Here is a 16,020-nt window from a genome sequence, read left to right as displayed (position 1 = left end):
CAGACCAGACTTTATTCTAATTCCCTTGAGGAAACTATTTGATTAGAAGAGAGCCCTGTAACAATCTGTGTGTCTCCTCAAAGCAGACCCAAATTAGCACACGCCCTTTAGGTACCTGTGCCCCATTTATTCTTCCATCTGAGGCCATATAGCCATTCATTGAGCAAATATTTGTTGAGTACCTACTATGTGCCAGGAACTATATTGTAGATGAAAATATAAGAAAGTAGGATACTAATCCAGTGTCTGCCCTCACAGTCCTATATACAAAGATAGACAGATAAGGTTAGGGGTCCTGAAAACTGTGATCAGTGCCACCAAAGTGATGATTCTGGGGGCATGAGAACTCAGAGAAGGACCCCCAACTCAGCATGGGGTGGAGAGACTCCCAGAACACTTAGTGGAGGAAGTGATCTCAAATATGAAACCTGAAGCTCAATAGAGGTGATGAGGCAAATTGTTTAAAGGTGATGTGTTGAGGCTGGAAACACCATGTGTCAGGCTGTCAGAGGTGAGAGGACTATGACCTGGATAAGTGAGTTGGACAGCAATTCTGTGTTGCCTGATGGTAGAGTTTAAAGGAGCAGGTAGGAAGAGTGGAAGAAATCAAGTTGGAAAGGGACGAGATCATGCAGAGAATTGCATCCTGTGCTAAGAAGTTTGGATTTTTACCCTGAGTCAGTGGGATCCAGGGAAGATTTTAAGCAGGAGTGAGAGTCAGTCTCATTTCCAGTTTAGTAAGACCACACTCTGCCTGCAATATGGAGATGAGAAGGGGCAGGGCTGGAGGCAGGGTCCACTTAGGAGGTCGTTGCAGTAAGCCAGGTGGCAATGATGGTAACTTCAATCAGGGCAGTGAGAGTGAGGGCAAAGAACAAACACATTCAAGACAAATTTCTAAATCCCCAGGCCTAGGTGATTTATAGAAGAGAGAGAGAGAGAGAGAGAGAGAGAGAGAGAGAGAGAGAGAAGAGAGAGGAAAGGGAGAGAGAAGGAGCGTGATCAGAATCAAAGTCTATGGCTAGGCTGTTGTCTTAAGCTGAGGGTGATTCTAAGAAGGAAAACATAGTGAGGAGGGAGAGAGGCCTGAGAGGGAAGGATGATGTTGACATGTTTATGATGAGCTGCCAATGGGGTGTCCCAGGGGAAATGTCCAGTAGGAAGTTGGACTTCTGGAATTCTCTTTATTTATAAGAAAAGACCCTAAAGCTACCAACACTTTGTAATCTTATGATCTCATGATAAATGTCCAAAAGAATGATGGCTTGACCCTAATCATAGATTGATTGTTCTAGCTCGTAATATGATTCAGGGAAGCCAGCTAAGAAACAGAGATCCTGTGGGCACTGGGACAGTTAAGAAGAACCTTTTTTCTTTAAAATCATAGCAAATGAGACAGTCCCCCTGGACCCTTTGATGGAGGTTCACTCACTCATTCACTCACTTGGAAAACCTTTTACTGAGCACTTTCCATGAGCCAGGCATTGAAGATACAGGATATGGAAGAAGGTCCCTGACCTTGAGTACCTCCAGGGCTAGCAGAGAACACAGGAGGGCATGTAATTAATATTCCATGTTATAAGTAGAAGGAGAGTTGGATGTCAGTGTTCAGGAGACCCAGATGTTCTTAGACTGTGGAATGCTAAATATTGTCATGGGGTAGGGACAGGTTCCTATGGGATGGTGTTCAGTTTTCATTTTGGTGAATCATACAAAACTCACAGAGATACCGGACTTCTAATTAAGTTTTACAATTTTTACTTTTTTAAAAAACTTTATCAAAATTCTCCCTCTGTGTCTTTAGGATGACCACCACCACAGTCTACTCACTTGATGCTGTGTTAATGGTGATGCATACAACAGAAGGAGAAAGAATGATTGTAGCAGAGGGAGGGTGTACCTAGGTCTGTCTGGGGCAGAAGAGCATCAGGTGGAATCATAGAAGACTTCCTGGAGGAGGGAATGTCACTTGCATGGGTCTTGAAAAATGAATTGTGTAAAAGAAGGCATCCTTAGCTTATGCAGATGCCAAGAGAATGAAGAGAAGTTTGGAATAGATGGCAGGTAGGTTGGGGAAGTGAGGAGAAGCAGGATTCAGATGCTGGGCAGCCTTGAATGTCATTTAGGGGAACCATGTGGGCTTGAAGGGAGCCATGGGGAAGAGGCCATGGGGAAAATGCCATATGTGCACATGCCCACAGGGACCAGGCAAGTATGTAAAAGAAGAACTAGGTAGAGTGACCAGTTATCCTGGTTTTCCAGGGGCTGAGGGGTCTCCTGGGACAGAGGACTTCAGTGCTAAAACAAGTATGTCACCCAAGAATAAGGCCAGGCCTCGGATGCCTGGCAAGTGCATATCCAACCTCCATAGGCCCTGTCCACTTCTGGAGGTAGCTCCCAGTGCTGCCATATGGGAACGCAGACTGCTATCTCTGGATCTTCCAAGTAAGTGTCCAAGAGAAGCTGAAAATTCAAAACTTTATGGAATAGCTTCTGTCTTTTAAATGTTGACAAAAAGTCAAGTGTTTTATTTTTTAGTTTTTTTTTTTGAATATAGTTGACACACAAGTCAAATGTTAAAAACAACAACAACAACAATACCATGCCAACCAAAGCATTTCTGTGCACTGTGTGAGTCCTGCGCACTGCCAGTTTGAGGATCTCAGAGCAAAGTGTTGTAAGCAAAGCCTCCCACATCCCACCCTGTTCCTGCCCTGAGGCACATTCAGACCATTTTCATTACGCAGAGTGACTTCAGTGATCAATCGTTTGGTTTTTAATTTGATGTTCTTAACCAGATTTGGATGCTGGGCACAGAACATAATCAATCAAAGTGGGAATGAATAGTGGTAATAGAGGCGCCCATTCAATTTTTTTTGAAAGATGAAATTAGTGCTCAATGGCTTGTTCTTCCCCAAATCTGGAAACCTACGTGGTGAGGGAGATAAAGCATATGCACATCAAACATCAGCCTTCATTATTAGTGGAGGTCCATTTATTCTAGGTATCAGGGCAACCCCTTGGCTGAGATAGGAAAATAACAGTCATTTTGTTTGCGGGGATCTTGGAGGCCAGGGGCCAGCATTTAGACTTGGTAGAGAATGGTATAGTCGATTTAACACTGTGGTCAGAACAGCTGCATTCTAGCACCCACTCTACCACTGACAGCAGCTGTATGACCATGGGGAAGCCACCTAATCTCCCTGGTCCATAGCTTTCCCCTTGTGCTGCAAGGACACTGGCTTGCACAGACTCCCAAGGAGCACCCTCCCTATCATCTTTCCAGTTCTAAGCTTTAACTTTGATTAGACTTTTGCTAGGATTTCTCCAGGTCTGCCGGGGCAAAAGAGTCAGCAGGGGTTTTCAAAAACAAATCTGTCCAGACAACTATGACATCTTTTTTTTTTTTTTCTAGATAGAATTAGTAGATACGGGGTTGTAGTAAGTTGATCTGATATCTGGGCATTACCAGGCCAGCTCTCTGGATGGCATTTTTATTGTGTCACTTGATCTTTCTTTAATTGAGTGCGGATTAGAACACAGGGAAGGGAGCTGGGTACAGGAAGAAAGCGTCAAAGGCAGGGGCTCTGTGGTTAGGGAGTCTTCTGGTCCAAGAGAGGGGAGGGTGGGGCAGGTGGGAGGCGGACCTGCACTCACGCCAAGCTGCAATGTCACCTTTATTAACGATGACAGGGAGAAGGAGTCAGCAGGCAGCTAATGCGGACTGCAGAGGAGTAATTGGAAGGTGTTGTTACCATTCCAAAGGACAGGGAAGTAGAAGTGGGACAAATGGGAATTTAAGAGGAGGGAGGTGAGCAAAAGGAAAGAATGAAAAAAATGGAGTATGATGTCATTTGGAAAATCGCAAACCAATAAATCAATGAGGTATCATTCCCAGGGCAGAGAGGAAACAGCCTATGGAGCCAGTGGGTCGGGAAACTGGGGGCTGACGGGAAGCACAACATCAGTGGGCAGTGTAGTGTCCTTACCAGAAGGTCAGTGGCAGATGAGCCCCAGAAATGGTCTTCCACCATTCTGCCACCATTCTTCCCCCTCCTCCTTGAGGCTTTTTTTTTTTTTTTTTTTTTTTTTTTTTTTTGCACATACGACATCAGAAGGAATGCTCTATCCAAAAGGGCTTTACGGGAGCTCATTAATGTGAACCCTTGGAGTCAGCTTTTCAAACAGTTATCTCTGAGTTCAGCTTCATAGGATTTTTTTTCATCATTGGAATCAGCTTCATAAAAGCCCAAGCATGATGATTCTGCCAGTTTTTACTGTTAACAGATGAAATAGTACTCTCTTTATAGAAGTGAAGAGCAAGGACTTTGGGCAGCTGTCTTTCATTCTCAAGACCTTGTCAGCAGAGCTGTCCTGAAGGCAACCCAGTAGGCAGGTGCCTATGTGGCGTCCCATTACCTGCAGATTGAGGTTCAAAGCTCTCAGCCTGGCATTCAAGGCCCTTCCAGTCTGTCCCTCCTAGTCTCTCTCGTGATCTCCCTCTGTGAACTTCTGCTATACCAAAACACTTTGCTCATTTCCACCTCTGCGTCTTTCCTCATCCTGTTCCACATACAAAAGTGGGACAGCAATTTCGCAGCATCTCCACTATCCCTCCCCCTCCCTTGCCTATAGCAGACATCACTAATCAATCAACACTCTTTCCTGCTGAGCTAGGACTTGGCCTTAGAATCATTCCCCACACAGCTCTTTTAGGCAGTTACTCCCGATCAATCAAATTAATCAAATTATAAAATGAAATGTATTTTCTATTATAGATCTAAGATGTCCTTTCCCATTTTTAGCTTAATCCCTTTCAATCATGTAGTTCCTCAAGCCCCACGTACTCTGTGAAATTTTCCCTAAATATCCCTACCCACAAAGGTCATTTCCACTTCTTAAAAACCTAGAGAAAGCTTTACTTATAGCACTCATTTTGCACCTGTCATCTGGCTTCATAACATATATCTCTCTTCAGATCAGAGTTTCTCAACTTCAGCACTGGTGGCATTTTGAGCTGGATCATTCTTTGTTGTTGGGGCTGGCCTGTATATTGTAGGGTGTTTAACAGCATTCCTAGCCTTTATGCAATAGACGTCACTAGCAACCTCCCCTCTCCAATTATGACAGATTGCCCTAGTTGAAAACCACTATATTGATAGACAGATAGATAAATGATAGCTAGCTAGCTACCTAGACAGGGATAATCTTCCCTAGTACTCTGAGATCTTAAGAGTGTCATAGGTACCTGATACAGCTCCTTACAGATAATAGGTGCTGAGTAAATATTTGTTAACCGATTGATTAATTGGGAATAAGGAGTGGAGGATTAGCTGGGAAAGGAGAAAATCCTGCCCTAATGTGGATTAATAATTAAACCATCAGTGTGTCATTGCTTTGGTTGAGCCCTGTAAAGTTAAGCAGTCAAGGCAGGTATTGCAAAGAGGCCACCTGCACACACACCCAACCGTTATTATCATACTCAGACCTGAGTACCGGATTCTGCTGGGACTAGCAGGCCACTTGCAGCAGGGACAACTTGACCTACCTGGGGGAGGTTGGAGAGGCACAGGGAGAGTCCTGGTTGGAAAGCTGGGCTTGAAGTTTAAAACGCAATGTGAGAGAGAGATCTTTTTTACTCTTCTTCACTCCTTGTGAAGTAAACACAAGGGGTAAACTAAGCAATCCTTTTATCCACAAAATAATCATCCCTTCTGAAAACCTTCTTGCCTCGCTGCCTGGTTGTCTGGGAACACATTTGTCTGCCTGCCCCTCCTCTCATTTAAACGTGGAGACTTTGTAAAGGGAAACAAAGGGCAGGGAGAGATTGTATAAATCATCATCCGCAATGCAGCTCTCCAGGTCCACAGGGAGGTTTAAATCATCCTCCACGAGTCAACCAAAAGCTAACTCCACACTTCCTCAGCTGATCAGCAAACTGTTCTGGTGAACCAGAGAGGGGGCTGAAGCTGAGCATTGCAAGAAGGTTTTCTGAGTGCTTCTGGTGTGCCAGGCTCTACACGGGACCCCTGCACCTGCCTTCTACTTACTCCTCACAACAGTGCTGTTGGTAGCACTGGTCCCTTTTTCAGGGATGAGAGAACTGAGGCCAGAGAGATCAAGTATCTTGTCCAAAGTTCCAGAGCATGTTGAAGAGAACCGGCGTTTGCTCCCAGACTTAGGATTCCCTGTCTAGTGCCTTCTAGGAAAACTGCTTCTATGGGAAACCAGATATATTTCCAAGTACATGGCACTGATGTTCCACTCTGAACCCTTCTTGGCCTTCAATGCCCTAAGCACTGCAGAAGATCAAGTGTTTATCCTCATTTGAGCCTAAAATCATGGGAGACTCATAAACCACAGGGCACAGTCATGAAGAGAGCTAGTTCTGTCTATGTGGCTTTGTGTCTACCCATATGCCAAGCTACCTCCATCCATCCATCCCTCCATCCATCCATCCACCCATCTACCCATCCTTCCATCTCTATATAGGCATAGGAAATATCTAGAATATTTCTTAGTATTTGAGAAGTTTATTGAATTGAATGGAATATTGAATGTTCTTAATATTCAAGTCTATTTAGGCAGGAAGCACAGTGAGGTAAAATGTTGTGCCCTTTTCCTTTCTTCGTGTACTTTAAGGATTTACTTAATTTTCCTGTCACTAAGATCATATCATGTCTACAAAATGGTAATGTCTTTCTCTTTTTTCTAAGAAAAACAAAAGCATTGTGGGGTCAGGCTGATCTAGCTAAGTCATGTCACCTCTCTGCTTCTCGGTTTTCTCATCTGTAAAGTACATGTGGTTTTATCAAGATCACCTGGATACTGGGAGGATTAATGCATATATACCACTTGGCCCATGGCGAGTGCTCAATAACTGATGGTGGTTGTGACCATCACTATACTTTTTAGCCTAGTGTCTGACTCATAAATGTCCGACTACTATTAGCTTCTCCTTCTTCCAGTTCTTTTCTTCTCTTGCCACAACCATATAAAAAGTCCTATAAAAAGTGCCTGATACAGGCTTAGCCCTTTAAAAAGTAGTTATTGTCCTTTACCCCACAACGCCTCCTGCCTGAAACATAGTATCCTTTTGTGAATCTTTTTTCTATTGGAGGTTGATCTTGGTGTCATACATAACCTTCATGCACACGTTTGTAGAAGAAGGTGAGGGGCTGCTTAGGATACTTATCCAGAGCCCACATCCTGGTGATACTCAGGGCTTTGATTTTTCCCAGGGAGAAGTGAGCTGAGGACAATACTGTATTGTCCAGGACTCCAAACAGTCTTTTTGCACAGCCTTTCTTGAGGCATTCAGTGCAAAGATTTGGAGGCCCATCATTGGTATATGTGCCGAGAATAAATCCTTGCTTCTGAAACTATTCTTCTTGCAATCACATTTGTGAACTTCACCCACACCTCCACAAATGTTATTAGAAACATTAAAAAAAATCATCTTCTGTTCAATTAAAAACTGGGCGGGTGTTCCTTCCCAGCAAGCAGGTTTCTCAGGTCCCACAGATGGGAATGACTTTAATCAGAGACTGGGAGCCACTGGAGCAGGCTCCCCTTCATTCAGCTCCAAATAAAAGGGAGATGAGCCCACTAAGCTTGAAGATAGATGGGATCCGCATGAAACTAGAGTCCACTCTCTTGCCTGCACAAAGAGGGACAGAGTGTGCTATAAAATAATAATTTAGTGAGAAGCATTTGCCGAAAAGAGGTCACACTACCAGGAATAAGGAAGAGTCAACAGTGAAAACAACTTGCACTTTTCACAGACCCATGACCGTGGGAATAAGTCCAGTACAGTGTCTTGGAGATGGGCTTATGTGGTAAGACATGGGAGCCATCTCTTTAAAGAGGGGTTCTTGAAACACACAGCAGCAAGAGTGAGCTTTTTAAAACTCGAATCAATGGCCGCCTTTTGCACTTTGGAGGAAAATCCATATGCTTGCCTCTGACCCCCAAGGGCCCATAGGATCTGGCCTCTGCCTGTCTCTCTGACCTCATCTTATATAGTGTCTTCCCTCATTTCATACCTTCCAGCTATGCTGGCCTTCTTTGGGATCCTCCAGGACTCCAAGCACATCCACCTCAGGGCCTTTGCATCTGCTATTCAATTGCCCAGAAATGCTGTTCTGCCAGATTTTTGCATGACTGACTCTCATCATTCAGATCTCCATTCAAATGCCAGCTCTCTAAGAGGCTGCCTTTGTCTCCCCTGTTGAAAATAGTTTCCTTCTCACTCCATCCCCATTTCATTGCTGGGTAATATTTCCTTAGTACCAGATATCACTGCTTAAAATAATGTTACTTGGTTATTCATTCATTCTACTGTGTTTCTCCATCCCTGGCCCTCTATCCAATGGGAATAAGAGCTCATTAAGAACAAATCTTGTTACTCTCATTTCTGGTTGTATCCCCTGCAGCTAGAACCAAGCCTGAAACATAGTAGGTGCTCAAGAAATATTTGTTGAATTAAGGAATGTGTGAAAGAACGATCTCACTGTAGCTTGATCACATATAACTTAAGATGGAGTACACTCAAAAGCAGAACAAAAATTCTTTAATTTCTGGCCTCTCCCAAGGCAAAGGTGATCTACACATTACCCTAACTTTTCAGAGTTTGTGTGTGCAGGGTGGTCCCTATAACATTCTTTTAGAGATGAGGAATACTATAATAAATTCAGTCTCTCATCTAACACATATTTATTGAACTCACACTAAGTGCAAGTTCAATTCTAGACTGGTGATACAGCAATGAATAAATGGACAAAAATCTCTCCCCAGGTGAGCTGACAGTGCTGACATGGGAGACACAGTGGATTTATGAAAAGATACAGGTTTTGGAGTCAGAAAGATTCAGATTTTAATCCCTGTCCCATCATATACTAAATGTCTATCTAGGCAAGCTGCTTGACCTCCATACATCTTACTTTCCTGATCTATAAAATGGGTATAAAGTTGACCTCATGAGTTTGTTGAAATGAATCAGTGACATGATGAATGTAGAGTCCTGAGCACAAGGAATGAATGAATGGAATTTGCTTGCCATCCACCTCCCCCTTAGGATCCCACTATATCCTTTGGATAGTTTAAAGTGACCCACATCACAGAGCCATAGGCACAGGTCCACCAGGATCAGAATGTGTTCGTCTCAGAGAAAGAGTATGTTACCAGTTCAGTCTTCTTTTCCAACCTTGATTTAAAGCAGCCTTGTCTACCCCTCCCTTCCTGCTCCTTGTGAGTGATGCTAGCTCTCTGAGGAGACACCTGCAGTTCTGGCCCTGGCAATGCTGAGTAGTTGAGCCCTCATTAATGCCCACAGCACCAGGCAGAGGTGCACACAGATAACTCTACACTAGTTGTCATCTTGTACAGATATAATGTGTCAGGGCATATCCAGAGTATATGGCATCCAAGTGCTCTTTTCTGTTTTCCTGTGATGTTGTGCCTTTGACGTGGAGCTGACCACATGAAACCCTGGGGTCTGTGCCCATCAAGAAGCTTCCCCTGAAAGAAGGTAACTTGATTTACTCTATCACACAGCAGGATCCCTGGGTAACCAAAGAATGTCACTGCACACAGAGACAGGGATATCCTAAAGCCAAACAGCTGGGGGGATACGTTTTTGATGAAGACAGTTGTATTTCATGCTTTTGAACAATTTGGGTGCTATTGTGACTCTTCCTACCTTCTTGCAATTGTCCCCAAATAAAAGAAACCTCCCAACGTATCTGGTCCAAGAGGCACATGTTCAATATACTTGACAGCTGGACTTTGGGCATGTTTTTAACCAAAGGCATGTTCGGAGTCAAAGGGCACTGAGCTGTTATTGGGAACACTTGATGTGTCCACAGACAGTCATGGGTAAGTGATCTCATCATATCCTTCTTCCAGGTCAGGAATTTCAGTTGGCTGATCTGCATAGTTTCCCTAGACCACAGTCAGCAACAATGAGAATAATAATAATAGCTGATAATTATCGAGGGCTTTCTATGTTCCAAGTGCCTTTTGATTTAATTCTCACCAGAACTGTATGAAGTAAGGAATATTTTTATCCCCTTTTACAGATGAGGACACTGAGGCACAAGACCCTGCCCAAGGCCACACAACTAGTAAGAGATAGAGCTGAGATTTGAATTCAGGTAGGCTGGCTCCTAGGCCCTCTGATGCTCTACATCCTGGCAGAACCAGGTGTAAACTCTTTGGAGCACAGCCTTATCCATCCCGCTCACTGCTGCACCTTCACACCTAGCACAGTGCCTAGACTTATGGTTGCTAAGACAGAACAATACACTAGATTCCCCCCAAATCGCTACAAACTGTAACTCTGAGTAGCCTACAAAGCTCTAAGATGAAGCGGTTTTAGAGTCCCTGTTTCTCCTAACACAACAGCCTCCCACTTCCGGTCCTGGATCCACCACACAGACAGTGCCAATTCCACCCAGGAATAAAATCTGTTATATAACCACATGGCAGATGTGGGGGTGAATGGAGAAGCAACCTGAGAATGACATTTGGCCGCTCTTAGCCTCCAAAGGAAATAAATGTCCTGATAAATAGAACTTTTCAGCTCCCTATGAGCCTCCCTTGGTATGAAAACTTTCCTTCATCTCCTCTCCTTGGCGCTTTCTATATTTTATTTTATTTTGGCCCTGCACATTATTTGAAGTTACTATAGCAACGTGTCACCAGCTGGTATCGCGTAGTAATGTTGGCATTTAGGTAGCAAGCTCCCAAAGTTAGCTGCTTCTCTCCCTCTGTGAGCTCATCCCTCCCACAATCTCAGGTGAGTGGGGGACGCATCCACAGCAACCATGCCCCTCTCCCCCTGTTTTGTTTGTTTTTCAAGGCAGGGCAAACTGATAGCCTCTTCCAGGTCCACTCAGCACTGCAGGGGGCTTGACGGTTGTGTGTATGTGTGTGTAGGTGTGTTTGCGTTAGAGGTGGTTAAATAGATATGTTTGAGTTAACTGATGTTCACCCAGCTATCGGCCTTATCAATATGCTGCTGCTGCTGCTTATGATGATGACGACAATGATGATTTTTCTATGCAAAGGAGCCAAATGATTTGGGGAGGGCTACTATCCTGATCCCAGTCATCTAGTATCCCAGCTAATTAATATTAATCACACGATACCGGGTTTCTCTTTTCCTCTCTTGCCATCACACAGTGAAGAGACCCTGGCTGTTTCCCTTTGGAGCTTCAGCTCTCTCCCAGGTGTGCAAGACTTCTCTCCACACTGATGGGCTGAATTAATTAAGAGGATTGATTGTCGCGGATCGCTGAAGAGGGTTCTATGTGGCAAATAAACCCTGCCACTCAAGGCGTTAAGTAGCCCCTCATCAGCCAAGTGCCTGTGATGATTGCACTTATTTTTACACGTTTGACCTAGTTTCAAACCGTGTCTCTCCATGCTGTGATTCATTAGCTACGTTTTCAACCGCCCCGAACGGAGCCGAGGTGACTCTGCCTGATTTGTGCCAGCGTCTCAGATACAATTTCTCTCTGGGAGTTAAGATGCAGGTCCCCCTGGTATTCTGTTTTAAGAAGCAATTTCCCATCTAGGCACCTGGCATGCTGCTTGGCTATGGATGAGTGGCTGCCTCATGCCTTGGTAGTAAATATATGTCACCTATACCATTTCTGCCAGGGATGGGAAGAGGGGGATTCTCCCTAGCTTGGACGGCAGGGCATCCCTCCACCCTGCCGTCCCCCATGCAGTACTCGGGCTTTTCCATGTTGCCAACAGGACTGGGAGATTTGGCTCCTACACTATAAAGTTTGAGCAATGTCAATGTTAGGAGTATCTGAGTTGCTAGCGAATCACACCCCCACCCCATTCCTCTCTCTTTCTAAACATTTAAAACATGGTGGATTAGAAGTAAGGTCTCAAACTCATAAAAAGGGAAGGGGACAGGAAGCTAAGAGGTGGATTGCCATGTTAAGGATATTACTGAAAAAGGGATAAACGTCAGAGAGGCATAATATTATCCCATCATTCTATCATTATGTGACAGAGCGTTTGGTTTCTTTCTTTCTTTCTTTCTTCCTTTTTTTTTGTTTTTGTTTTTTTTTGTTTGTTTGTTTTGCTTTGTTATTTGTTTTTTAATTTAAATGACAGAGGGGAACCTGTTCTGAATGCAAACCTGCTGCTGGCATCTCATGCCATTTCACTAATCAGTCAGTCACATTGGTGTGATTTCTGACAGATTTGGTACTAAAGTGGGCTAGACATCATAGTAGGAAAAAAGGGGTGCTTCTAGTTGGATGGAAAACACTGTCATTTTTCATTAACAGCCAAATGCAGGTAACTTGTCCAAACTTCAGTCACATTGCACTACAAATCGTACTGTAAGGCACTGAGCTGGGTTTTTCTATGTGGTAGTTAGAAGGAAGAAATGAACAAGCCGGTAAAAGTAATTTTGATTGATTGGTGGACTGTAACACACTGAGCAAGTCCTTATAAAAAAAATAGTGGATCCTTTCGTAAAATGGTTACTCTCTCTCGATGGGGAGTAGAACCCCTTCCCCTTTTATTTTCTTTTAAAATGAAGCATGGAAGTTTCTCTAAACAAGGCTTAAGAAAATGCAGCCTTTTCAAGGTAATTCCAAGCAACTTGAGCTCTGAGGTTTGTTTTTTTGCTTTTCTCCCCCACTTCAAATTCAAATCAAGCCATTGGAAATAACAAGCATTCCGTATCTATGCATTTGGGGCAGCCTGCAGTTCTGACAATGGTAGATTTTCTACCACACACAACCACACACAAACGCACATACACACACACACACACACACACACACACACACACACAAGCTCACGATCCCAGGACTCATTTAAGCCAAAGCTTTAAAAGTAAACTATTGTCCAAGAGGCGATAGCATTTTCTCTTAGAGGATCATGGATCATAAAAAATAAAACCTGCCCAAATCTCTTACCTTGAAGCAGTAGAATTACCTGCAGAGATGTCCTCCCTTTCCTTGCAAAATGAGCCAGGCTTTGGCCAGCAGCAGAATTACTCCAAAAGAAGGAATAATGAGTCCTTTATGTTGTAATTTTCACTGTTTATATGCAAGAAGTGTAGTGGGTCTGCTCACGTAGGAATAAATAAAAAGCCGAACAAACTGCTCGGCAGCTACCATGTGAAAAGAAAAGACCTCTAGTGGTCATAGGCTGAAATCTTTGAGGAGAGGAGAGATGAGATGGAGGGAGTAGAGGAAACACATGCGTGTGTGCGCGCACACACACGCTTATGCACGTGCACACACACACACCTCTCAAACTCTCTGATTTCTCCTTCCTGGGATCCAGCCTGTCCAGCGGGATACACAATTATAAATCTTCTTTCTTGGTTTAAGTGGGTCCTGCTTAAGTTAACAGAGATGGTGGCGTTCTGTCTCGTTTGAAAAGGACTGATAATTTCACAAACTCACCACCACCCCCTGGGGGCCTGAGCAGAAGAGGATTTGCCTTCCTGGATGGCCAAGACAGCTCACTCCAGTGTAGAGGCTCCGGGTCCCCATAAACATAGTGTCCTCACTGTTGCTCCCAAGAGTCCCAGCTTTGCACTCTCTGCCAGCTTTGCATGTTTTCTAAACATTTATGGTGTGTGAGTGTGGTGGTGGTCACTGGCGGGCAGGGCTGGCTTCACGGGTGTATGACCTTGCCTGGTGCCCAGAATGGGCACTGGGGCTGTCTTGAAATTCTGAATAATTTTTAATAAGGACTGTTCATTTTCATTTTGTTCTGAGCCCCACAAACTCTACAGTGGGTCTTGCTGATTGGGAAAGCATGTTATTCCTAACATCCTAATTGGAAAAAACCTAGAAGCAAATGAGATTCCTGATCTCTGGGAGTTACTTTTAGGAATGTGATCTTGAGGACATTCAGTTATCCAAAGGACTTCCTGTGGAGGAACACAGAAGGAGTTTCTTGGGACATTGAGGCTGTTCCTCCACTACTATAAACTATAAAGCTGTAATGTATAAGGATATGTATTGTGTGTGTGTGTGTGTGTGTGTGTGTGTGTGTGTGTGTGTGTGTGTGTCTTTCTAAACAAAGATAGCAGTTTGTGATACCAAGCCCATTTTCTTGGTTCACACATACTATTTCCAGGCCCACCACTCTGGTATGCCATTTGTCTGACACTTTTTAGCAGTAAGGTTCCCTGGAAAGACCTACATCACATTGAGCAGGCCCTCTTCCATAAGCCTGCCCTTGACCAAACCTAGTGGGACTTCCTTTGACTAAGATGGCAGTCCCATTGGAATCTTGCAGGAGACAACCTTGAGTGGCTCCTCTCTCCTGGTGGATTTGTGGTTGGTACTCCCTTTACAAGGTTTCCAGAGTAGATATTCCTAAATGCTGCTTGCACATACTAGCCTAAACAGAAAATACACCCTGATACAGAGTCATAAAATTTGGAAGGGTAAAGCAGAAAGGGGTATGGTGCATGAAAGAATGTGGTTCTTGCTCCTCTGATCCCATGGATCCTTCCAGACCCACCTCTTCTCCAAGTCCTTGCATTGATTTCTCTCTTGTCTGAATCCCTCTGACACTTGGTCTGCTTGGCAGATTAAAGGTCTTGTACTTTTTCCCTCATGGATGTTAACCTTCCTTTCCCAACTAGATCATGAACTCCCGAAGAGCAAGAACCACCTCTTCTCATTTCTTTTATCCTCCAAAGCCCTTAACAAGTGCTGGTTACTGGTAGCTACTGGCTTCTCACTGACTGAGTCATGATGGTTTAACAACTGACCCCTCTATAGAGAAAATAAGTGAATTCAAAGCATTATAGGAGTCATTTGATCTTTTTGATACATATGTGGGGGTTGAAGTGGATGGATTATTGTCTTGCTTTACAGATGAAACAATTGGGGCTTAGATATTAAAATTATTTATCAGAAAATCAAACTGTCTTCAGGATCTTGATAGAGACTAGATCTCCTGACACCAATTCAGTGGTCTTTTCCCAAAGTACAAGCAGCTGTAGAAGTGATAGGTCAGGCCCTATCTTCTGTATCTGAGCTCCCACTACAGTCCCAGTCACATAATAGGTGTTCAATAAATGCTTTTTGGAAGAACGAGCCCATAAATGAACCATAAGGACACATTTCTTCATAGGCAAGTTTCACTTGCTGATCCCCTTGGGGGACTTTTTATACTTGCCTGAGATGGTTTGGTGTTTTCCAGTCTGAAGTCAAGGAAATGAAAAAGATGAATCTCATGGTTCTCTCTTCACTATTTCATGGCAGTTTTCTTTATTTCTTACAGAGTCACTTTGTGGCATGTATGACAGCCATCTTAAACCAGATGGGTGACCAGCACTATTCCTTCTATATTGAGACCTTCCAGACCAGCTCTGAACTTGTGGTGAGTCTACAGGATGCTGGGGTGGGGGGCAGTGTAGGGGAGACATGCCACACTGTTGGCTCTTAAGAGTTTAAAGTAAGAAGGGCGCCTGGGTGGCTCAGTCAGTTAAGCGGCCGACTTCGGCTCAGGTCATGATCTCGCAGTCTGTGAGTTCGAGCCCCACGTCGGGCTCTGTGCTGACAGCTCAGAGCCTGGAGCCTGTTTCAGATTCTGTGTCTCCCTCTCTCTGACCCTCCCCCGTTCATGCTCTGTCTCTGTCTCAAAAATAAATAAACGTTAAAAAAAAATAGAAAAAAAGAGTTTAGAGTAAGAAGATGTCCCAGTGGACCTTCTGCATGTGTGTGTCTAAGTTACAAACACATTCATGTGATTTCCTAGTTCTAATTTCCATTTAGGCTTGTATATACCACTTCTGAAAGATGTCTTCAGTCCCTGTCAGAGGTGAAACCTGAATGTCCAGTCTAAATATGCCGCAACAAATGTTTATTGATGAATTATGGACATTTGGGGGCTTACAAGCATGAGTGTTAGTCACACAGTCTTGGATTTGCATCCAGGATTTGTCATGGAGAGCTATGTGACCATGGACAAATTAACCTCTCTTAAGCCTCAGTTTCCCCATCTGAAAAGTGCGGA

General features: G+C 43.9%; 1 protein-coding gene across 2 annotated transcripts in view; it reads left to right on the top strand.

Annotated features, from left to right (window-relative positions):
* DOCK2 (dedicator of cytokinesis 2) overlaps window positions 1-16,020 on the top strand; it is a 417,345-nt gene that overhangs the window by 307,418 nt on the left and 93,907 nt on the right. For both annotated transcript variants that reach the window (XM_007077642.3, XM_042992600.1), the window contains exon 28: window positions 15,286-15,384. In XM_007077642.3, coding sequence (XP_007077704.1) covers window positions 15,286-15,384 — 99 coding nt within the window. The remainder of the gene's footprint in view (window positions 1-15,285; window positions 15,385-16,020) is intronic.

The sequence above is a fragment of the Panthera tigris genome, chromosome A1 (assembly GCF_018350195.1).
Source record: "Panthera tigris isolate Pti1 chromosome A1, P.tigris_Pti1_mat1.1, whole genome shotgun sequence".
In the NCBI taxonomy this organism is placed as follows: domain Eukaryota; kingdom Metazoa; phylum Chordata; class Mammalia; order Carnivora; family Felidae; genus Panthera; species Panthera tigris.
Note: the sequence above shows the minus strand (reverse complement) of the source record. Positions and strands in the feature narration are given on the sequence as shown.